The 26,096-nt window shown below is 43.3% G+C and overlaps 1 protein-coding gene across 2 annotated transcripts; it reads left to right on the top strand.

Moving 5' to 3' along the window:
- Positions 1–25,649, top strand: LOC124545410 (fatty acid-binding protein, muscle-like). Of its 2 annotated transcripts, XM_047124327.1 has the most exons (3): positions 1–84; positions 11,227–11,498; positions 25,352–25,649. In XM_047124327.1, the coding sequence occupies exons 1-3, from the start codon at positions 6–8 to the stop codon at positions 25,463–25,465; spliced, it is 465 nt and encodes a 154-aa protein (XP_046980283.1). In that variant the 5' UTR covers positions 1–5; the 3' UTR covers positions 25,466–25,649. The 2 variants fall into 2 exon arrangements, with proteins under 2 accessions (XP_046980283.1, XP_046980281.1); XM_047124325.1 differs by lacking the exon at positions 1–84 and having other exon boundaries at positions 10,333–11,498.
- The last annotated feature ends 447 nt before the right edge of the window (positions 25,650–26,096 follow it).

Raw genomic sequence — 26,096 nt, 5'->3', positions numbered from 1 at the left:
CAGCGATGTCTCTGGAAGAATGTCTGGGTCGCAGGTACAAGTTAGTGAAGAGTGAAAACTTCAACGAATACATGAAAGCAGTCGGTAAATAACGAAATTTGTTTTTTATCTGTGAGAGGAGAACCAATTGCTTGCACAGCTGTTTTGAAATAACTGATTTTTGTTGTTTGACTTTTTATTGGTTTGTCCTTGCAAATCTATTCACATAAATTAAATGCCTGTTTCGAGCTCGTTGGTGACGCTTGCACACGCAGTTACCAAGCTTTACCTGTATACAGAGTTAGACAGCTAAGAAAGAATACCCAGAAAAAGTAATTATATCGAGGTGCGATTTTAACCAAGTTATCTACCTTCTCTTTAATCTTTCTCTCTACAATATCACATGAACGCTTTAATTTGTTTGGTTTCTTTTTTTCACTGCTGTATCCAACACCTTCTGAGGTTTCTTACGCTATTGTAGTTTTCATGTTGCCCAGTTGTTGTTGTGATTCTTTACTCTCTTTTATTTCGTCATCATACTTATTTTGTCGGCGGTCGTATAATTTTCTAACGGAGGTTTCTTTAACGAGGTGGGTTTCTCACTGCTTCTTGTACCTTATTTCTTAAACATCTAGCTTTCATACCTGCTATTCTCATTAGCACATACGTACAAATCAACATCAACGAAAGCTTTGCATCTCTTCTTTACTTCGAGATTCATTGCATACGCCAAAAAAGCCTCTAAGACAATCTTATATATTTGTTTGAAATGTGACAGTATAAAAACTACAAAATCGTCTGTTTTCCATGTGAGGTTTTCCACAACAGTCCTGAGCAACGTCAGTATGTGGTGGAACCCAGGCTTGAATCGATCGCGTCATAGAATCGATGAGATGATCAAGCCAGTCCTGGTCCAATTTTTCCCACTCTTCAATGGCGATTCTGCGTAAGGCACGCGGAGTATGTATCGTTGTCGACGTCCAACAACAGCTCGTTTCAATCGGTCCCACACAACTGCAAATGGATTCATGCCCGTGAAGCAGGTAACCCACTCCATTCATGTAATGTTAGCAGTCTGAAGGAAAGCGTCCACAGGAGGAGCACTATGAGCAGTCGAGTTATTATTCATCAGTGTGGCACTGTAACCAAAATGTTGGCGTTACAGCCCCACTATTCAGGCAGAGTCCCGTCCTTTTGCCATGAGAACAGTGAGGCTGTGCTCAATAACCACGAGAGGTGTGCGGTGGTTACGTGTAACGCTAACCAGAACTTCACTCCACCACCTCCTTGCTGCTCATGTAGGACATAGTGCTGGAGGCGTTTCATATTATTGTGGTGTCTCCAAACACGTTGCCTGCGGTTATCAGGAAACAAACAGATATGAATTTCGTCTGTAAACAACAGCCGATGCCAAATCTAGGGTATCCATTCTGTATGATTTGTTGCCCATTCGTAACAGAGTCAATGGAATCCTGGTGTAGGACCTCGTGTTTACCACGGTCGTCGGGAATGGAAGCTCGCATCGTACAATCGTATCCTGACAGTATGATGCGAAACAAATAGCTTCTTAGAAGGCAGAATATAGTTCAGGAGCACTGAGCCCGCCGTGCCTTTGACTCAAAAGTCGTAGATATCGATGTTGTGGCCAGAAAAAAAACTACAGTCATCCGGCGACGACTGTGCGTTCTTTGATTGCTTGGTGAGGTGACACATTGAACTAGAACACGCGAAATTTTAATTCACTTTATTACTGTTATTGACAGAGCACCACTTGATGCATAGATTAACAAACTGTTCTGCTGCAGTACAGTATTCCACATTTCAAAGAACAAGTACGTCAGAAGCTTTAACTGTCGTGTTGGTCCTCTTCCATAATATTTGACTCCTTCAGATGGTGTCACGAACTGGGCCTGGGCTCTTGCATGTTCGACACTACTTTGACTTGAGTGCGACGGGCTACGGTCGCAGGTTCGAATCCTGCCTCGGGCATGGGTGTGTGTGATGTCCTTAGGTTAGTTAGGTTTAAGTAGTTCTAAGTTCTAGGGGACTTATGACCTAAGATGTTGAGTCCCATAGTGCTCAGAGCCATTTGAACCATTTTAGTGCGAGGGCTGTCGTTACTGACAAGGGAACCTCCCATCGCATCTCCCTCAGATTTAGTGGTAAGATGACCCAGAGGACAGCCCATCAAAAACTGAACACAGATCAAGCATGAGAACAGGAAGAAGGTACATTGAACTATGAAAAAAAAAGCAAAATAGAAACAATGGACGGTCGAAGCTCGACAAGTGCAACATTGAGTAGAGGAGTAACAGCTGTGGTGTCGTGTTTAAGTGGTCGTGGTCTTGGGCTACAAAGCGGGCGAGCCGTTGTAAACCCTCTGGTGTCTTTCTTATTTGTTTCAGAACTTTGTGGAAGACCGTTCGGTCACAGGAATGTTTGTTTTCTTTCTGTAGTCTTGGCAGTTGTCATACTATATATTGGTTATAGAATGTAAGTCATGTGGTAAGAATACATTACCGTCGCAAGTAAATGTGACGAAGAGTGAGAGCAGGCGAGATACCACGTAGTCGTCTCACAGAAATGAAAACAACAAACAAACGGACGTGAACTATTTTACAACAAAGAAATTCAAGAGTCAAAATTTCCCAAACGAGACGAAACGAGACGCATCGTCAAAAACCTTAAAAATCATATGTTCTGACAGAGCGCAGAGAAACTGTGTGATTGTGAAACTGTTACGTTCATTTGTTGCAGCTTGTGTGACAAACTGCTATGTTTTCATTATTTCCTTGGGAGTGATCACATTCACATTCACATTCAAACGAACTCCTAAATCGGGCAAGGAGGTATATCTCACTTACTCACTAGGCGTACAAATTAGGTCCGGTCATATAGCACACCTACTGTAACTAATGCCGCGTATGACACACCAGAACGTGTTTACCAGAGGAAGATTCGGTTGACTTACCGCCCTGTCATCCCACTTCCTTTCTTTTTCTAACAGACTAGTTGTGCAGAATCAATTTTCATTACAGGTCCCTTCTTTACGGCTCGCTGTTGCAAACGGACGTTACACCACGACACAGACACAGATCTGAATACAGCGAACAACGAAAAACAAATAAAATAAGGGTACGAGGGAGCTTTGAACACTGCTCACCCGCTTGACAGTCAAACCACAACTTCGTCACTTCCGTTTTTCGCTTGGTGTTGCACTTGTTGAGCTTGGACAGTTCACTGCCGCGCGGGAGCAGCCGAGCGGTTTAAGGCGCTGCAGACATGGACTGTGCGGCTGGTCCAGGCGGAGGTTCGAGCTCTCCCTCGGGCATGGGTGTGTGTGTTTGTCCCTAGGATAACTTAGGTTAAGTAGTGTGTAAGATTAGGGAGCTGCGAAGAAACCATGGGTAACAGAAGAAATACTTCAGTTCATTGATGAAAGGAGGAAGTACAAACATGTTCCGGGAAAATCAGGAATACAGAAACACAAGTCGCTGAGGCATGAAATAAATAGGAAGTGCAGTGAAGCTAAGACGAAATGGCTGCAGGAAAAATGTGAAGACATCGAAAAAGATTTGATTGTCGGAAGGACAGAATCAGCATACAGGAAAGTCAAAGCAACCTTTGGTGACATTAAAAGCAACGGTGGTAACATTAACAGTGCAACGGAAATTGCACTGTTAAATGCAGAGGAGAGAGCAGATAGGTGGAAAGAATACATTGAAAGCCTCTATGAGGGTGAAGATTTGTCTGATGTGATAGAAGAAGAAACAGGAGTCGATTTAGAAGAGATAGGGGATCCAGTATTGGAATCGGAATTTAAAAGAGCTTTGGAGGACTTATGGTCAAATAAGGCAGAAGGGATAGATAACATTCCATCAGAATTTCTAAAATCATTGGGGGAAGTGGCAACAAAACGACTATTCACGTTGGTGTGTAGAATATATGACTCTGACGACATACCATATGACTTTCGGAAATGCATCATCCACACAATTCCGAAGACGGCAAGAGCTGACAAGTGCGAGAATTATCGCACAATCAGCTTAACAGCTCATGCATCGAAGCTGCTTACAAGAATAATATACAGAAGAATGGAAAAGAAAATTGAGAATGCGCTAGGTGACAATCAGTTTGGCTTTAGGAAACGTAAAGGCACGATAGAGGCAATTCTGACGTTACGGCTAGTAATGAAAGCAAGGCTAAAGAAAAATCAAGACACTTTCATAGGATTTGTCGACCTGGAAAAAGCGTTCGACAATATAAAATGGTGCAAACTGTTCGAGATTCTGAAAAAAGTAGGGGTAAGCTATAGGGAGAGACGGGTCATATACGATATGCACAGCAACCAAGAGGGAATAATAAGAGTGGACGATCAAGAACGAAGTGCTCGTATTAAGAAGGGTGTAAGACAAGGCTGTAACCTTTCGCCCCTACTCTTCAATCTGTACATCGAGGAAGCAATGATGGAAATAAAAGAAAGGTTCAGGAGTGGAATAAAAATACAAGGTGAAAGGATATCAATGATACGATTCGCTGATGACATTGCTATCCTGAGTGAATGTGAAGAAGAATTAAATGACCTGCTGAACGGAATGAACAGTCTAATGAGTACACAGTATGGTTTGAGAGTAAATCGGAGAAAGACGAAGGTAATGAGGAGTAGTAGAAATGAGAACAGCGAGAAACTTAACATCATGATTGATGTTCACGAAGTCAATGAAGTTAAGGAATTCTGCTACCTAGGCAGTAAAATAACCAATGACGGACGGAGCAAGGAGGACATCAAAAGCAGACTCGCTATGGCAAAAAAGGCATTTCTGGCCAAGAGAAGTCTACTAATATCAAATACCGGCCTTAATTTGAGGAAGAAATTTCTGAGGATGTACGTGTGGAGTACAGCATTGTATGGTAGTGAAACATGGACTGTGGGAAAACCGGAACAGAAGAGAATCGAAGCATTTGAGATGTGGTGCTATAGACGAATGTTGAAAATTAGGTGGACTGATGAGGTAAGGAATGAGGAGGTTCTACGCAGAATCGGAGAGGAATATGTGGAAAACACTGATTAGGAGAAGGGACAGGATGATAGGACATCTGCTAAGACATGAGGGAATGACTTCCATGGTACTAGAGGGAGCTGTAGAGGGCAAAAACTGTAGAGGAAGACAGAGTTTGGAATACGTCAAGCAAATAATTGAGGACGTAGGTTGCAAGTGCTACTCTGAGATGAAGAGGTTAGCACAGGAAAGGAATTTGTGGCGGGCCGCGTCAATCCAGTCAGTAGACTGATGACCAAAAAAAAAAAAAAGCTTAGGGACTGATGACCTTAGCAGTAAAGTCCCATACGACTTCACATACATTTGAACATTTTTTTGACAGTTCACTGTTTCGATTTGCTTTTTTTTCACAATTCAGTACACTTTCTTCCAGTTTTCATGCTTGATCTGCGATCAATTTTGACGGACTATCCACTGAGACCTCTTATTACTAAATCTGAGAAAGTTGGAATGGGGAGTTTCCCTTGTGAGAGTGGAGTCGTGGTCTTCTGGAGCGCCTCCTATACGGCGCTGCGGATTGCAGCGAGGCCTCGCTAATTACTCTGCTATCGATTCGCGTTGCTGACTGGCGTGGCACCGCGATCTCCGTATGACGGAACTATCGATTATCCTGTGCACTTGTCGAACGTGGTCGACCTGTGCGGTGTAAGTCCTGAACAGTATTTGTTAATTGAAACCATTTCCATGTGTGCACCATATTACCTAGACTCCAGTGCAGACGGCGAATATCTTTCCTCGTTGACAAGCATTATGTTCATAACGTGATGACATGGACCTAGTCATTGCTTCGATCGTCCTTCGTGTCATGATGGAAGTTAACTCCGCTGTTCCACAGAAGTCCCTAATCCGTCCATACTGCTGCTTCGCCTTCAACTGAAATATCTGCAATCCATTCGAGTTCAGCGTTCCAACCGCAGGTAGCGCTCGTGGTTACTGTGCGTATTGTATATTTACGAACAACGCCAGGGGTGGCCGCCTAATTGATACAGGAACAGTCACAATAGCATAACACATGCACGATATATGGGGATGTTCAACACATTTGTTGATGTATGTAAGTCTGTATTTTGTTGTGCTACTTTTTATACTGTTCCATCCGCAAACATTAAGGCTGTTTATGATTGACCAGAAAGAACTCTGATTGCCACACTCTCTCTACTTAGGTTATTTTGTGTGTTTCTGTTTGCCTTAAATATGTATTAATGATGCGTAAGTTACTGAAGTATGCAAAATCTCTCAGGATTTTCCCGTTGTTATTTATACGAGTAATATTCTCGATTATTCCCCATAATGTTATCTAGTGCCACATTTCCCACTCTCCCAGTCATGTCGCTCCAATGACGATAATTTAAAATAATATGTACATTAATTCAAAGAATGAAATATTCATGGTAGATTACGTCTACGAATACACTTCGCAGGCCCTTCTACAGTTCTCTCGAAACACTTTTTGCTAAATTTAGAGAATGGAAAGGACAGAAAAAGGATTATTTTTCTCTCCGCGTATTGTACGATGGGAAACATGACTTTCTGAATGCCTCTGTACTCACCCTAATCCCTCTTATGATCTCTGGACGCAATATACAACAGTGTCAGTAGAATGGTCGTAAAATCAGGCGAACACATGTTGTCTAAATTTGTGCAACAGGCTTTCTAAAAAACTTCGTCGCCTTTCTTCCACTGACTCTCATTCAGTTTCCTCCGATATTTCTGTTAAACTTCCGTACAGCCGACAGATCTGATCATACCAGCGCATCTATGAATACTTTAGACGTCTGTTTCCATACATCTCAGACAAGTATTCCAAATACAGAACAGTTCTTTAGAATTGGTTGCACTGGTGCCTTGTATGCGACTACATTTACACACACACACACACACACACACACACACACACACACACACACACACACACTATTTCGCCAGAACCCATCCCAAAAATCCAAATCTTCCATTCACTTTTTATAATACTCATTTTACGTGTTCGTAGCATTTCACAGCTCTCCTTAGTATAGCTACACGATATTATGTACTTGGAGTGTACATCACGAATGTTGTAATCGGATACTTTCAGATTTTTTTTTTTTTTTTTTATAGAAAGTACCTTACATTTACCCAGATTTAAAGAGAGCTGGAATTCGTTCCACCAATTGGAAGTTTTGTCCAAGGTTTTCTGCAGTTCCATGCAATCATCCAACAACGATACTTTGCTCAACGCAACAGCATCGTCAGCGCAGAGTCTAATAGGGCTGCTGATTGTATCTAATAAATCGTTCATTTGTATATACGCACATTTTGTCACCACTCACGATGACGCGCATGTCATCATTTGCCTTAACTGATTCAGCAGGGCTACGGATAAACTGAATCTGGACGGCCCGACGTAGTTTCGAGTCCCATGCTACCGGAGAGTGAATCCAGTAAATCTTAGGCCACATCGTATTGTTTTTCAAAAAGCATTGATTGTGTTCAAGCGTGGCGCCAGGGTGAAATAACCGTTGAGCAGAAAACAAGCTCCTTTTAAGCCATACCAGTAAACGCAGGCTCTGCTTCCACAAGTTATCTACTACTGTGTTTGCCACGAGCTAAATTTTGTTTGTCGGGACTGTCTTACGTCTTACTTAACAAAATACTGTGCAGCCTCCCTTTGAGTTCGCTGAAACCATAGACCATATTGTGGGAGGGTATTCTATCTTTAGTTTAACTGCGTTCGTCCATCTTTAGTTTGCGATAAATCTCAATGCGAAAGATCGTAAGTGGCGAAGAAATAGATCAATATACATCCAAAATGGTTTTAGACCCAGCAGAAACTCACGTAAAGCAACATAGAATCAAATATTCTGCTACTCTTCTGTAATACAAATTAATGAAAATGCCTTGTTACCTGCGGGAAATGGACGGTTTTCAAATGAACAATAGTTTACTGCATAAATAAATAAATCGATTTACATAAAAACAGAGGTTAACATCTTCTATTTGATCTATGCGGTGATTACAAATATTATCATCCGAGTGTTGGCCATTCTCTCAAATTCAATTTTCAACCTCCTGCCGTAAGTTGCTCCGAATTCGGGGAAACAATCGTTGTCAATAAAACAATATTCTTCTGTAATGACAGTTTTGCAGTTTAACATACAAGCTCATCTACATCACACTCCGCAAACCACCTAACAGAGTGTGGCGAAGGATACTTTTGGTACCACTAACTGATCTCCATTACCCTGTTCCACTCGCTAATGGCGCGTAGGAAGAATTACTGCACTAGCTCTATTTTCTTTTCGATTTTTCTAGTAGTGGTCATTTCGAGAGAAGTACCTGGGTGGAAGTAACATGCCGTCAGACTCCTCCAGGCAAGCGTTCTCTCGAAGTTTTAGTAGCAAACCTCTCCGTCATGCGCAACACCTACCTTGTAACATATGCCACCGGAGTTCGTTGAGCGTCCCTGTGACGCTCTCGCATCGACTAAACGATTCCGTGACAAACTGCGCCGCTCTTCTTTGGATCCTCTCTGTTCTTCGAGACCTACTTGGTAAGTATCCCAGACTGATAAACAATGCTCAAGAGTTGGGCAAACAAGCCCCTTATAAAACACTTCCTTCGTGGATGAGTTACATTTCCCTATGATTCTTTCTATAAATTTTAGTCTGGTATCTGCTTTCTCTAAGATTTTTTTACGTGGTCTTTCCACTAACGTCGCTCTGGATAGTTGAGCCTACATATTTTACGGTAGATACTGTTTGCAGCAATTTGTCAAAAATACACTCCTGGAAATTGAAATAAGAACACCGTGAATTCATTGTCCCAGGAAGGGGAAACTTTATTGACACATTCCTGGGGTCAGATACATCACATGATCACACTGACAGAACCACAGGCACATAGACACAGGCAACAGAGCATGCACAATGTCGGCACTAGTACAGTGTATATCCACCTTTCGCAGCAATGCAGGCTGCTAGTCTCCCATGGAGATGATCGTAGAGATGCTGGATGTAGTCCTGTGGAACGGCTTGCCATGCCATTTCCACCTGGCGCCTCAGTTGGACCAGCGTTCGTGCTGGACGTGCAGACCGCGTGAGACGACGCTTCATCCAGTCCCAAACATGCTCAATGGGGGACAGATCCGGAGATCTTGCTGGCCAGGGTAGTTGACTTACACCTTCTAGAGCACGTTGGGTGGTACGGGATACATGCGGACGTGCATTGTCCTGTTGGAACAGCAAGTTCCCTTGCCGGTCTAGGAATGGTAGAACGATGGGTTCGATGACGGTTTGGATGTACCGTGCACTATTCAGTGTCCCCTCGACGATCACCAGTGGTGTACGGCCAGTGTAGGAGATCGCTCCCCACACCATGATGCCGGGTGTTGGCCCTGTGTGCCTCGGTCGTATGCAGTCCTGATTGTGGCGCTCACCTGCACGGCGCCAAACACGCATACGACCATCGTTGGCACCAAGGCAGAAGCGACTCTCATCGCTGAAGACGACACGTCTCCATTCGTCCCTCCATTCACGCCTGTCGCGACACCACTGGAGGCGGGCTGCACGCTGTTGGGGCGTGAGCAGAAGACGGCGTAACGGTGTGCAGGACCGTAGCCCAGCTTCATGGAGACGGTTGCGAATGGTCCTCGCCGATACCCCAGGAGCAACAGTGTCTCTAATTTGCTGGGAAGTGGCGGTGCGGTCCCCTACGGCACTGCGTAGGATCCTACGGTCTTGGCGTGCATCCGTTCGTCGCTGCGGTCCGGTCCCAGGTCGACGGGCACGTGCACCTTCCGCCGACCACTGGCGACAACATCGATGTACTGTGGAGACCTCACGCCCCACGTGTTGAGCAATTCGGCGGTACGTCCACCCGGCCTCCCGCATGCCCACTATACGTCCTCGCTCAAAGCCCGTCAACTGCACATACGGTTCACGTCCACGCTGTCGCGGCATGCTACCAGTGTTAAAGATTGCGATGGAGCTCCGTATGCCACGGCAAACTGGCTGACACTGACGGCGGCGGTGCACAAATGCTGCGCAGCTAGCGCCATTCGACGGCCAACACCGCGGTTCCTGGTGTGTCCGCTGTGCCGTGCGTGTGATCATTGCTTGTACAGCCCTCTCGCAGTGTTCGGAGCAAGTATGGTGGGTCTGACACCCCGGTGTCAATGTGTTCTTTTTTCCATTTCCAGGAGTGTAGTTTAGTTGTACAGTACGGATTTCTTTTCCTATGAACACGCAACATGCTAGACTTATTCGCATTCACTGTGTCTACTGCTAGAGCTTGTAGGTTCATCAATCCTCTGGAGGTCATTCTGCAACATCGATGCTGCCTTCTGGCGTTGCTACTTTGTTATGGGGAACTGCGTCGTCTGCAAACAGCTCCTAAAGAGCTACAGATTCTTTCTACTAGAGCACACACTCCTTCAAATACACCACAAGGAAAAGTCAAGAGCGGTGAAGTTTGCCGATTTGGTGGCCACAGCACGTCACCTACACGATAAATGAGGCATTCAGGGGAAATGTTCCTCACAACAGAAACGGATACTTTTGCACGGTGAGATGTTGCAGCATCTTGTCAAAAATGAAACTCCTCGTGTTTATCCGTCGTCTCCACGATTCTGGCAGAAAAATCGTGTTCTGCAAATTTACGTAATATGGGGCGTTCACTGTTACTGTTAAGCCAGACTCCTAAAACAAAAAAAAAGGTCCAATTACACCGTCGCACCACGCAGTCACACGTGAGGAATGAAGAGATGTTTCAAGAAGCAGAAAAGGCTTTTAATGGCCCAAAAACAACAGCTGTTAACTGATCATTTAAGTGAAAATACGCATCATAGACCATAAATATTATTGCATTTGGGTCACCTTTGAAGATCAATTGCATACAAACAACAAAGAGCTTTCATTGTCTGAAGTCCCTGTCTTTGGTATGCTGAGCCACCAGCATTTTATATGGTTGGAATTTTAAATCCAAGAGTAACATGTTTCTCAGAGACTCCAAGCTCATCTGTAGACAATGTCAATATTTCCAGGTGACCTCTCTCTTTCATCAGTATTTGAGAACTTCTTAAGGCTGTTTCGTGTTGTTATAAAAGCTTTATCCTATCGTATGATCGTATTGGAACTTGGAACTGTTCGATTAAAATGGTGTAATATCTGCTGTGTTGTGTGTTCGATACGACGATACCATTCTCTTTCAGGCATTGGCTTCTTGTCGCGGAAGATCGGCAACAGTGTGCGTCCTGCCATGATCCTGACGAGGGCTGGAAACGAGTACACGATGATATCGGCGACGGGCATCTTCACGACGTCCAACACATTCCGGCTGGGTGAAGAGAAGTGGGTGAAGACCGAGGACGGCCGGCGAGTCATCCGTACCTGTACGCTAGAGGGCAACACTCTTACCTGGGTGGAGAGGGGGCACAAACTCGTCACTTACGTGTTCGAGTTCACTACAGAAGAGCTCAAGATGGTGAGTGAAGTGCACATCTGTCTCAACTAAGAACAGCAGATACGGATCAGATATATCGCTCGTAAAAGGCGAGTACAAAGGTTGATAGGGAGGGGACAGACAGAGATAGGAGAATGAGGAGAGAGTGGGAGCCACGAGAGGGGTTGGAGCGGAGGAGGACGAGATGTATAGGGAGGGAGGAGATTATGAGAGAGACAGGAAGAGATAGAAGGAGTAGATGAATAGGGTCCGGTGGGAAGAAGAATTAAGGAGAGGAGGGAGAGCAGGCTCTAAGAAATTCCTGGCTTTCACTTCAAGAATAAATTCTCCCTTCCCCGCAGCTACCTGACTGATTTTTTTTTTTTTTTGTCATCAATCTACTGACTGGTTTGATGCGGCCCGCCACGAATTCCTTTCCTGTGCTAACCTCTTCATCTCAGAGTAGCACTTGACCCGTACGTCCTCAATTATTTGCTTGACGTATTCCAATCTCTGTCTTCCTCTACAGTTTTTTCCCTCTACAGCTCCCTCTAGTACCATGGAAGTCATTCCTTCATGTCTTAGCAGATGTCCTATCATCCTGTCCCTTCTCCTTATCAGTGTTTTCCACATATTCCTTTCCTCTCCGATTCTGCGTAGAACTTCCTCATTCCTTACCTTATCAGTCCACCTAATTATCAACATTCGTCTATAGCACCACATCTCAAATGCTTCGCTTCTCTTCTGTTCCGGTTTTCCCACAGTCCATGTTTCACTACCATACAATGCTGTACTCCACACGTACATCCTCAGAAATTTCTTCCTCAAATTAAGGCCGGTATTTGATATTAGTAGACTTCTCTTGGCCAGAAATGCCTTTTTTGCCATAGCGAGTCTGCTTTTGATGTCCTCCTTTCCCCGTCCGTCATCGGTTATTTTACTGCCTAGGTAGCAGAATCCTTAACTTCATTGACTTCGTGACCATCAATTGCCTCTCTCGTCCCTTTGCTTTTCCTAAAGCCAAACTGATCGTCACCTAGCGCATTCTCAATTTTCTTTTCCATTCTTCTGTATATTATTCTCGTAAGCAGCTTCGATGCATGAGCTGTTAAGCTGACTGTGCGATAATTCTCGCACCTGTCAGCTCTTGCCGTTTTCAGAATTGTGTGGATGATGCTTTTCCCAAAGTCAGATGGTATGTCGCCAGACTCGTATATTCTACACACCAACGTGAATAGTCGTTTTGTTGCCACTTCCCCCAATGATTTTAGAAATTATGATGGAATGTTATCTATCCCTTCTGCCTTATTTGACCGTAAGTCCTCCAAAGCTCTTTTAAATTCCGATTCTAATTCTGGATCCCCTATCTCTTCTAAATCGACTCCTGTTTCTTCTTCTATCGCATCAGACAAATCTTCACTCTCATAGAGGCTTTCAATGTATTCTTTCCACCTATCTGCTCTCTCCTCTGCATTTAACAGTGGAATTCCCGTTGCACTGTTATTGTTACCACCGTTGCTTTTAATGCCACCAAAGGTTGTTTTGACTTTCCTGTATGCTGATTCTGTCCTTCCGACAATCATATCTTTTTCGATGTCTTCACATTTTTCCTGCAGCCATTTCGTCTTAGCTTTACTGCACTTCCTATTTATTTCATTCCTCAGCGACTTGTATTTCTGTATTCCTGATTTTCCCGGAACATGTTTGTACTTCCTCCTTTCATCAATGAACTGAAGTATTTCTTCTGTTACCCATGGTTTCTTCGCAGCTACCTTCTTTGTACCTATGTTTTCCTTCCCAACTTCTGTGATGGCCCTTTTTAGAGATGTCCATTCCTTTTCAACTGTACTGCCTACTGCGCTATTCCTTATTGCTGTATCCATAGCGTTAGAGAACTTCAAACGTACCTCGTCATTCCTTAGTTCTTCCGTATCCCACTTATTTGCGTATTGATTCTTCCTGACTAATGTCTTGAACTTCAGCCTACTCTTCATCACTACTATATTGTGATCTGAGTCTATATCTGCTCCTGGGTACGCCTTATAATCCAGTATCTGATTTCGAAATCTCTGTCTGACCATGATGTAATCTAATTGAAATCTTCCCGTCTCTCCCGGCCTTTTCCAAGTATACCTCCTCCTCTTGTGATTCTTGAACTGGGTATTCGCTATTACTAGCTGAAACTTGTTACAGAACTCAATTAGTCTTTCTTCTCTTTCACTCCTTGTCCCAAGCCCATATTCTCCTGTAACCTTTTCTTCTACTCCTTCCCCTACAACAGCATTCCAGTCGCCCATGACTATTAGATTTTCGTCCCCCTTTACATACTGCATTACCCTTTCAATATCCTCATACACTTTCTCTATCTGTTCATCTTCAGCTTGGGACGTCGTCATGTATACCTGAACTATCGTTGTCGGTGTTGGTCTGCTGTCGATTCTGATTAGAACAACCCGGTCACTGAACTGTTCACAGTAACACACCCTCTGCCCTACCTTCCTATTCATAACGAATCCTACACCTGTTATACCATTTTCTGCTGCTGTTGATATTACCCGATACTCATCTAACCAGAAATCTTTGTCTTCCTTCCACTTCACTTCACTGACCCCTACTATATCTAGATTGAGCCTTTGCATTTCCCTTTTCAGATTTTTTAGTTTCCCTACCACGTTCAAGCTTCTGACATTCCACGCCACGACTCGTAGAACGTTATCCTTTCGTTGATTATTCAACCTCCCCCTTGGCAGTCCCCTCCCGGAGATCCGAATGGGGGACTATTCCGGAATCTTTTGCCAATGGAGAGATCATCATGACACTTCTTCAATTACAGGCCACATGTCCTGTGGATATACGTTACGTGTCTTTAATGCAGTGGTTTCCATTGCCTTCTGCATCCTCATGTCGTTGATCATTGCTGATTCTTCCGCCTTTAGGGGCAATTTCCCACCCCTAGGACAAGAGAGTGCCCTGAACCTCTATCCGCTCCTCCGCCCTCTTTGACAAGGCTGTTGGCAGAATGAGGCTGACTTCTTATGCCGGAAGTCTTCGGCCGCCAATGCTGATTATTTATCAAAATTTAGGCAGTGGCGGGGATCGAACCCGGGACCGAAGACGTTTTGATTATCAGTGTTGCAGTTTTTAGAATCCATTAAAGATTATTCTTTATTTTCCTGTCTCCTTTAAATCTAAGCACACATACTTTCGCAAATATACAAAAAGTGTAAAACTTTTTTTCAGTGGTTTTATAACTTCCTGCTATCAGAGCTTCAAGTTTGTAGGCGAAGAGGCAAAGAACTGTTTAACTGTGCTGTCTACAGTGACTGCAAATGGTCAAATGAAATGATTCCTTTGCAAAAATGAATCATTCCGAGTTACATCAATATTCTAAGTTCAGTATGAGGGCTATTGGAGTGACAAAATGAAAGTTTTTTTTTCCGCCATCTTTAATCACCATTTTGATTCAGTACATGTAAATTAGGTTCTGTAATGACCTGTATGAACAGGCATCCAAATGCAGTACTCTAACTCTCATAACTGTAGATCCTAATGTGAAAATAATCAAATCAGTGAGCGTTATCCAATACAAACCTGGAACTTTATCAAAAACTTAATGACTGCCAAGTCGATTTGTGTTCTTGAGCTGCGATATTATGCTGATCGGATATTCTCTGTGCACATGCCCCACATCTCATGGACTCATACACTGACACCTTACTGTACGTGCCGAAAGTGGATACATTCCTGAAACTCTGTGTGCAATGGATACATGTTGTAATAAAGGGACATGGGACATTGTTACCTTGGCAACGATAGGGCAGGAAATATGGAAATTAGATTTCCAGTCTTTTCCCTGTGGTTTCATCTGTGAATGTCTTCGATATACATATTACACACATTACGTCCTCCTCCCGCTCTTGATCCATCTTCTCTTGCCCTCACTCTGTATATCTCCTTCTCCCTGTCTCTCTCCCTGACCATCTCCTCCCTCCCAAATCTCTATTCATCTCTTTCTGCCCCCTCTCTAGCTGACTGTCTCCTCCTCGCCACCTCCCTGCTTTTCTCCTTCTCCCCATCTCTGCTCGCTTCCTCCTGCCCCTCTCCCCCCCTTCCTCTCCCACCCCCTCTCTCTATCACTTTCCTCCTGCCTTCCTCACCTTACACATTCTTCTCCCCACCTGACCCTATTCTTCTGCCTCTCCCTATCTCTCTCCTATTCTCCTCTCTCCCTATGCATTTCCTCCTCCCCTTGTCCAACCCATCTCTTGCCTCTCACACTCTCCCTCTCCTCATTCCCTCAGTCTGTCTCCTCCCCCCTACCTTTTGGTTCACCATCTCCTGCCCCCTCTCTCCATCCCCTCTCTATCCATCTCAAATTTCCTCCAGCCATACCCAACTGCACATATAGCTTCTGCAAAACAGGTCGATAAAGCAGGTCAACACTACTGTCACAACATACCTCTCATGTTCGGCAACCCATATGGCAGAGGCTGAAAAAACGTGTGTGTGCCTGTATCTCCACTCCTACTGGAGCTGAGCAGTTATAAACACCATAGTGTTGATACATGTGAAGTTTCCTGTCTCTGTGCTAAATTTGGTTGAAACTGATCAACGGATTTTGGAGGAGATCCTGGACATATATCCACATGCGCAGTCTGCTATGTATATGTATATATACTGGTCTTTTAGGTGCAGGCTTGCCTACATATGTATGTGTCACATATAATGCACATGTATATCATACAACGCTGTGTTACTTCAGTTTAAAAAATCATAAGTTCAAAATGGCCAAGCCAAATATCATACCACATCATGTTATTTCAGTTCAAAAACCAGAGTTCATATTTCATCATCCCTTGGACCATTTCCTCTTGTCACCTCTTTGTTCATCATCTCCTCGCCACCTATCTGTCCATTTCACCTTTCAGCCCATCTCTTTTGTCTTTCTGTCCATCTCCTCCACCCCCTCGCACTGTTCATCTCATCCTCCCCTCTCTTTCTCCCCCTCTCTGTCTGTCAGTCTTCTCCTCTCCCCTTACAGTCTTTGGTCTCCTGTCCCTCTCTCTGTACCCACCGTCTCCAGCCACCTCTTTATCTGTGCCTGTAGCTCCTGCAAAACAGGCCCCTAAAGCAGGCTGGTACCTCTACTACAGGCTGGTACTACTACTACTAGTACTACTACTACTACTACTGCTACCACTACCATACAAATTTCATGTAGGACAACTTATATGCCAAGGGCCTGAAAACTCTTTTTTTTCCTATTATGTGCAGGCTGCAAAACAAACCAATAAAGCAGGCCAAGACTACTCCAAAACAATATGTCTGTTGTGGTGGGCAGTCTACATGTTGGGGCCTGAAAAACTGTTTCCTGAACCTGATGTGTAGGCTGCACTGCAAATCAGGTCGATAATGCAGGTCGATACTGTTCTCATACAACACATCTGTCGTGCAGGGGACTCTATAGGCAGTGTCTTAAAAAGCACACCACAAATATTAGAGCAAGAGCATTATAAGCCACTGTCTGTTTGTCCTCTCAGCAAGGAGTTTGTGTGTAAGATTTGTCACACTTTGGTCCAGGGAAATGGAAGGAGATCATACATGTATATTCATATGCTCTCTCTCTCTCTCTCTCTCTCTCTCTCCTCCTCCTCCTCCTCCTCCTCCTCCTCCTCCCCCTTCTCACCATCCTTTTATGTCTTTACATTCCCTCTTGCCCACACTCTCCACACACATCCTATCCCAGACATAACACATGGGCACCTCCAGTTAAAAGAGGGTGACACAAATCGATCTGTAAGAGAAGTAGCATCTGTGGTCTAGGGGTAGCGACTTCGATTAGTAATCAAAATGTTCTGGTTCCCTGGCACGAAACCTGCCACCAATTAAATTTTGATTAATAATCAACATTGGTAGCTGAAGACTTTGGACACAAAAAGTACCCTCATTCTGCCAACAGCTTTGTCGAAGAGGGTGGAGTAGTGGTCAGAGGTTCAGGGCACTCTCTTGTCCTTGGGGTGGGAAAATGCCCTTAAAGGTGGAACAATCAGCAATGATCAACGGTATCAAGATGCAGAAGGCCATGGGAACCACTGCATTAAAGACACATGATATATACACACAGGATATGTGGCTTGTAAGTAAAAAAATATCATGATGATCACTCAATTGGCGAAAGATTGCGGAATGGTCACCCATTCTGATCTCTGGGAGGAGACTGCCAAGGGGGAGGTGACCACAAAAAAGAGATTGAATAATGAACGAGAGACAACCTCCTACGAGTCAGGCCATGGAATACCAAAAGCTTGAATGTGGTAGGGAAAAGTTAGGCCATGGAATGCCAGAAACATGAACGTGGTAGAGAAAATAGAAAATCTGAAAAGGGAAATTCAAAGGCTCAATCTAGATGTAATAGGGGTTAGTGAAGTGAAATGGAAAGAAGACAAGGATTTCTGGTCAGATGAGTGTAGGGTGATATCAACAGCAGCAGAAAATTGTATAATGGGGGTAGGATTCGTTATGAATAGGAAGGTAAGGCAGAGAGTGTGTTACTGTGAACAGTTCAGTGATACGGTGGTTCTCATCAGAATCGACAGAAAAACAAATACCGACAACAATAGTTCAGGTATACATGCTGACGTCACAAGCTGAAGATGGAGAGACAGAGAAAGAATATGAGAATACTGATAATGTGATACAGTACATGAGGAGAAACGAAAATCTGATATTCATGGGGGATTGGAATGCAGTTGTAGCAGAAAGAGTAGAAGAAAAGGTCACAGGAGAATGTGGGCTTGGGACAAGGAATGATAGAGAAGAAAGACTAATTGAGTTCTGTAATAAACTTCAGCTAGTAATAGCTAATACTCTGTTCAAGGATCACAAGAGGAGGAGGTACACTTGGAAAATGCCAGGTGACACAGGAAGATTGGAGCTAGAGTGCTCTTTCACAGAACCCAAAGAAATTGTGGTCACATGAAAATGCTGTTAGGGCACACAATTTAGTGAGCAGTCCCTAGCGAATGAGACTGGAACTGAAATTAAGGAGTAACAAAACAAAAGCTGAAATGCTTAACTCCGTTTTCAAATGTTACTTTACAAAGGGAAACCCCAGAGATTTGCCTTATTTAATCATCATACCACTGAAAAGATCACTGAAACAAGTATTAGTGTCAACGCCATCGAGAAACAGCTGAAATCGTTAAAACTGAACAAAGCTCTAGGCCCTGATGGAATCCCTGTCAGATTCTCTACTGAATTTGTGGCTGAGAGATCCCCTCTTCTAACTGTAATCCATAATAGAGCCCTCGAGCGAAAAACTGTGCCCAGTTCTTAGGAAAAGGCATGTCACATCCACCTACAAGAAAGGTATTAGACACGATCCACAGGACTACCGACCAATATCACTGACATCAATTTGTTGTAGAATCTTAGAACATATTCTGATCTCAAATACAGGGAGGTATCTAGAACAGAATGACCTCGGTTTTAACCAGAATGTATTTCAAAACATCGATTATCTGAAGCCTAACTCGCACTTTTCTCTCATGATATATTGAAAGCTTTGGATCAAAGTTTTGACTCAGTACTGCACCTACGCTTATTGTCAAAAGTGCGATGAAATGGAATATCAAGTGAAATTTCTTATTGGATTGAAGGCTTTTTGGTAGGGAGGACATAGCATGCTATCTTGGAGGATCATCGTCAGATGTAGAAACAACTTCGAGTGTGCCCAGGGACCTTTCAGAGAATATAAATAGTAAAATCAGGCTTCTTGCAGATACTGCAGTTATATACAATAAACCACTAACTGAAAGAAACTGCATATATATATTCAGTCAGATCTTGATAAGATTTCAGCGTGATGCAGAGATTGACAATTTGCCCTAAATGTTCAGAAATGTAAAATTTTGCACTTCACCAAACGAAAAAAACCTAGCATTCTATGACTATAAAAACAATGAGTCAATGTTGGAATCGGCCAGCTCATACAAATACCTGAGTGTAACACTTTGCAGGGATATGAAATGAAGTTATCGGATATGTTCAGTCATGGGTAAAGCAGGTGGCAGACTGCTGTTTATTGGTAGAATACTGGGGAAGTGCAATTAGTCTGCAAGCGACATTGCTTACAAATCACTCATGTGACTGGTTCTAGAATATTGTTCAAGTGTGTGGCATCCGTACTAGGAATGACAGGGGATACTGACTGTATACAGAGAAGAGCAGCACGAATGGTCACAGGTCTATTTGAACCATGGGAGAGTGTCACAGAGATATTGAAGAAACTGAGCTGGAAGATTCTTGAAGAGCGACATCACTGTTCTATGGAAGTCTGTTAACAAAGTTTCAAGAACTCCCTTCAAATGATTACTCTAGAAATATACTACAATCCCCAACATATCACTCACATAGGGATCATGAGGATTAGATTACAATAATCACTGCATGCACACAGGAATTCAAACAATCATTCTTTCTGCACTCTATACATGATGGCACAGGAAGAAACCCTAACAATTGGTACAAAGGGACATATCCTCTGCTGTGCACCTTATGGTGGTTTGCAGAGTACAGATGTAGATATAGACATAGAAACCTCTCTCTCTGTCCATTCTCTCCTGCTCCCTCTCCCATTACCCATCACCTCTCTCTTTATTTATTCTTTCCGGCCCCCCTCTCTATCAATCTCTTCTATCCATTTCTTCCCCCAGGCTATAGCGATCTGCATGTGTAGTCTCATTAAAGAGGATGCTAAAGCAGGCCTGTAATACTCCAAAACAATACATGTGTTGTGCGGGTTAGCCTACATGTTGGGGCTGGAAAATTGTTTTGTGCCCCTGACATGTAGGCGGCCCTGCAGAGTGAGTCTATAATGCAAGGTCAATACTACACCCACACAACACACTTGCCAGGAAGGGCAGCCTATATGGCTGTGGCTTAAAACATATTGCATGTCTGTATCTCCAAGAAAATTAGAGTTACACTGCTGTAAATCACCTACCTGAATTGTCTCAGGACAAGGAGTCTGTGTGCCAAATATGATCCACTCCAGTTGAGGGATCTAGACAGATATGCTTATACTCAGCTTTATATACACAGATATACCAGCCTTTTCCCCATGGCTTCACCCACATATGTATTTGACACATATATTGAACACATCTTTTCTTCCTTCCCCTCTTGGTTGATCACCTTCTCGTGACACCTGCCCATCTCCTCCCCCCTTCCTTTGTTCATTTCCTCATTTCTTCCAATCTGCTCCTCATCCTCCTCTCTGTCTCCTCCCTATCTCTCTCTCCCCATTTCTTCCTGCCCAACTTTCTGCACATCTGCTCCTCTCACGTTCTCTTCCCCCATTGTCAGTCCATTCATCATTCTCACTTCCCTTTCCATCTCATTCTTCTACCCTTCTCTCTTTATTCATCTCCTCCTATCCCCTTCTCCCAAGAACTCCTCCTTCCTCACTTCATTCTACATCTACATCCATATTCCGCAAGCCACATGACGGTGTGTGGCAGATGGTACCCTGAGTACCTCTATCAGTTCTCCCTTCTATTCCAGTCTCGTATTGTTCGTGGAAAGAAGGATTGTCGGTATGCTTCTGTGTGGGCTCTAATCTCTCTGATTTTATCCTCATGGTCTCTTCGCGAGATATACGTAGGAGGGAGCAATATACTGCTTGATTCTTCGGTGAAGGTATGTTCTCGAAACTTTAACAAAAGCCAGTACCGAGCTAATGAGCGTCTCTCCTACCGAGTCTTCCACTGGAGTTTATCTATTATCTCCGTAACGCTTTCGCGATTACTAAATGACCCTGTAACGAAGCGCGCTACTCTCCGTTGGATCTTCTCTATCACTTCTATCAACCCTATCTGGTACGGATCCCACACTGGTGAGCAGTATTCAAGCAGTGGGCGAACAAGTGAACTGTAACCTACTTCCTTTGTTTTCGGATTGCATTTCCTTAGGATTCTTCCAATGAATCTGTCTGGCATCTGCTTTACCGACGATCAACTTTATATGATCATTCCATTTTAAATCACTCCTAATGCGTACTCCCAGATAATTTACGGAATTAACTGCATCCAGTTGCTGACCTGCTATTTTGTAGCTAAATGATAAGGGAACTATCTTTCTATGTATTCGCAGCACATTACACTTGTCTACATTGAGATTCAATTGCCATTCCCTGCACCATGTGTCAATTCGCTGCAGATCCTCCTGCATTTCAGTACAATTTTCCATTGTTACAACCTCTCCATATACCACAGCATCATCTGCAAAAAGCCTCAGTGAACTTCCGATGTCATCCACGAGGTCATTTATGTATATTGTGAATAGCAACGGTCCTATGACACTCCCCTGCGGCACACCTGAAATCACTCTTACTTCGGAAGACTTCTCTCCATTGAGAATGACATTCTGCGTTCTGTTATCTAGGAACTCTTCAATCCAATCACACGATTGGTCTGATAGTCCATATGCTCTTACTTTGTTCATGAAACGACTGTGGGGAACTGTATCGAACGCCTTGCGGAAGCCAAGAAACACGGCATCTACCTGTGAACCCGTGTCTATGGCTTTCTGAGTGTCGTGGACGAATAGGGCGAGCTGGGTTTCACACGACCGTCTTTTTCGAAACCCATGTTAATTCCTACAGAGTAGATTTCTAGTCTCCAGAAAAGTCATTATACTCGAACATAATACGTGTTCCAAAATTCTACAACTGATCGACGTTAGAGATACAGGTCTATAGTTCTGCACATCTGTTCGACGTCCCTTCTTGAAAACGGGGATGACCTGTGCCCTTTTCCAATCCTATGGAACGCTATGCTCTTCTAGAGACCTACGGTACACCCCTGCAAGAAGTGGGGGGGGGGGGGGGGGGGGAGGGGGCAAGTTCCTTCGCGTACTCTGTGTAAAATCGAACTGGTATCCCATCAGGTCCAGCGGCCTTTCCTCTTTTGAGCGATTTTAATTGTTTCTCTATCCCTCTGTCGTCTATTTCGATATCTACCATTTTGTCATCTGTGCGACAATGTAGAGAAGAAACTACAGTGCAGTATTGCTCTGTGAAACAGCTTTGGAAAAAGACAATTAGTATTTCGGCCTTTAGTCTGTCATCCTCTGTTTCAGTACCATTTTGGTCACAGAGTGTCTGTACATTTTGTTTTGATCCACCTACCGCTTTGACATAAGACCAAAATTTCTTAGGATTTTCTGCCAAATCAGTACATAGAACTTTACTTTCGAATTCATTGAACGCCTCTCGCATAGCCCTCCTCACACTACATTTCGCTTCGCGTAATTTTTGTTTGTCTGCACGGCTTTGGCTATGTTTATGTTTGCTGTGAAGTTCCCTTTGCTTCCGCTGCGGTTTCCTAACTCGATTGTTGTACTACGGTGGCTCTTTTCCATCTCTTACGATCTTGCTTGGCACATACTCATCTAACGCATATTGTACGATGGTTTTGAACTTTGTTCACTGATCCTCAACACTATCTGTACTTGAGACAAAACTTTTGTGTTGAGTCGTCAGGTACTCTGTAATCTGCCTTTTGTCACTTCTGCTAAACAGAAAAATCTTCCTACCTTTTTTAATATTTCTATTTACGGCTGAAATCATCGATGCAGTAACCGCTTTATGATCGCTGATTCCCTGTTCTGCGTTAACTGTTTCAAATAGTTCGGGTCTGTTTGTCACCAGAGGGTCTAATATGTTATCGCCACGAGTCGATTCTCTGTTTAACTGCTCAAAGTAGTTTTCAGATAAAGCACTTTAAAAAATTTCACTGGATTCTTTGTCCCTGCCACCCGTTGTGAACGTTTGAGTCTCCCAGTCTATATCCGGCAAATTAAAATCTCCACCCAGAACTATAACATGGTGGGGAAACCTACGCGAAATATTAACCAAATTATCCTTCAGGTGCTCAGCCACAACAGCTGCTGAGCCAGGGGGCCTATAGAGACGTCCAATTACCATGTCTGAGCCTGCTTTAACCGTGACCTTCACCCAAATTATTTCACATTTCGGATCTCCGTCAATTTCCTTCGATACTATTGCACTTCTTATCGCTACAAACACGCCTCCCCCTTCACTGTCCAGCCTGTCTCTGCGGTATACATTCCAATCTGAGTTTAGGATTTCATTAGTGTTTACGTCTGGTTTCAGCCAACTTTCTGTCCCTAGTACTATATGGGCGTTGTGACCGTTTATTAATGAGAGCAGTTCTGGGACCTTTCTGTAGACGCTCCTGTTCAACCCCTTCTCCCCTCTCTCCCTATCCATCTACTCCTGTCCACCTCTTCCTGTCCATCTTCTCCTCCCCCTCTTGCTATCTATCTCTCTGTTCTCCCTCTTCTCCTGCCCCTCCCTGTCCATCCAATCCTCCCCCCTTTCAGTCCATCCTCTGCTGCTCCCCTCTGTTCATACCTTTCTGCTTCCTCTCTTGCTATCCATTCTTCCCTGCCTATGGTGCTGGGTAGCTTGCACATCAGAGGCTTGAAAACTGTTTTGTCCCTGATGGATGGGCTAAAAATCAGGTCGATAAAGCTAGCCAATAACACTACCAAAAAAACACCCCCCATGTAGTGTATCCTACGCACAGATGTGACACAGATGCTGGAAAACCGTTTTTGCCCTTGACATGTAGCCTACCTGCAAATTGGATTGATAAAGCAGGTGACACTACTCCAAAACAATACCTGTCATGCAGGAAGGTCTATGTCTTGGGACCTAGCAATCCTTTTCGTGCCTCTGCCATTTAGATTCCTCTGAAAGAATGTCGATAAAGGAGGCTGATGGTATTTTCACACAACACACCTGTCCTTCAGGGCAGACTATATGCCAGGCCTGAAAAGGCAGATGTATCTCGTATCTCCGACCCTACTTGAGCTAGGAGCTTATAAATCCCACAGTGCTGGCACCCATGAAGCTTTTTATTTGTGTAGAAAATTTGGTTGAAATGGATCCTGGGGCATTATAGGAGACCTCAGATGTACATACTTTCTCTGCATTAAAAATGTCAGTTACCATTTTCCTTGTGCTCATCAGCATTTATGTATTAATTTTCCTTTTGGGGTTTCGCACTTTTTTTGAAAGGTGTATGGTAAAACATGAAATGTTATCTCTGCTGCATTTCAAAACAGTTAAAGACCGTAAATGTACTGAAGAATTTTGTAAGTAAATAATTTTAACTTTCTAAAGTGACGATAATTTCTTTTTAAAACCACTATGGAGCCCGCCGCTGTGACCGAGCAGTTCTAGGCGCTTCAGTCCGCTGCTACGGTCGCAGGTTCGAATCCAGCCTCGGGCATGGATGTGTGTGATGTCCTTAGGTTAGTTAGGTTTAAGTAGTTCTCAGTCTAGGAGACTGATGACCTCAAATGTTAAGTCCCATAGTGCTTAGAGCCATTTGAACCATTTTTACACTGTGGACTTGCATTCTTGCACACAACAAATAATTGCACACTGTTTATACGTGTAAACTTCCTCATAAGGAGTGAGATTGAATACAATTACACCTGAATTGTGAGAAACAATAGTGTAAAATAACCATAACTTTCGGTCATGTTACTGAAATACTGAAATATTTTACACTGTGATATGGTCTCATATCAAGGCTAAGTTTACTGAAATTGATATTTATGTTACTGTAACCTATGTGTATTATATGTCTCAATCATATTTAGAGTTCAACGTAAAGAATATCATTCGCTAGTATTAGCAAATGGCAACTCATATCGACATATGACTATTTTCGTATTTTGCTTATTTTGAAACAATTTCGTTACCTTTGAAGAAATTTACTTGTTCGTATTCAATGTATTGTTCTGGGTTTTCTTTTGTGGTGGCACTGCTGGAAACTATAGTTATTTCTGTTCATTTCCAGACGATTATGGTGGACGACGTTGTTTGCACAAGGATATTTGAAGCCTTACGAGGCATGGAAGTGGGGGCCTACGGTGCCACGCCGCACCACATCCCTCAAGTCGACAAGAAGTGAGCGGTGCCTCGGTTTCCTAGGGACTGTACGCGCCAGAAACCACTTGCGTCGCTCATTACACTGATGGTCTTCGCATTTTTGGAAAGTCTTCCATGTCTTTCCGTCGTGAACCAATGTTTCATTGAAACTTTTGTCTAGTCATAATTTTAACTTTACTATCTTATATATTTATAGTTTACTTGGTTTGTGTCCTATTTCGTTTCACAAAAAAGTACGATCTCTGTCATCAGTACTGTGTGGCATAATGCACAATGCAAGTTTTGTGAGATTCAATTGTGATTAAATGGCAAAATATATTGTTTTGCGCTTTGTACAATACTAATAAATAAGTCTGTTAACGCTCACTTAGAACGTGTTTGCTGAAGAAATTCAGAAAACATTTCTGTAGCTCTTCGGATTCATGTTAATATTCTAAAAACCTCTCTTCAGAAACAATGTCCCAGTTGTTGTCCTGTAAGAGCTGGATTAGCAGGTGGCCAAAAAAGTTAATCAAACTTACCCTAAAAGTACTCTAATTATAAAGGTATTCTCGCAATGCCAAAAAGTCATTAATATTAGTAGTCCTGGGAGAAAGTTGCTTAATGTTATTTGATGCAAACAGTGCATCGCAATTAAATGCACATGTTTCATA

Source organism: Schistocerca americana, chromosome 8 (genome assembly GCF_021461395.2).
Source record: "Schistocerca americana isolate TAMUIC-IGC-003095 chromosome 8, iqSchAmer2.1, whole genome shotgun sequence".
NCBI classification, from domain to species: Eukaryota; Metazoa; Arthropoda; class Insecta; order Orthoptera; family Acrididae; genus Schistocerca; species Schistocerca americana.
The sequence above is the reverse complement of the archived record's forward strand: the minus strand, read 5'-3'. Positions and strand labels throughout refer to the sequence as shown.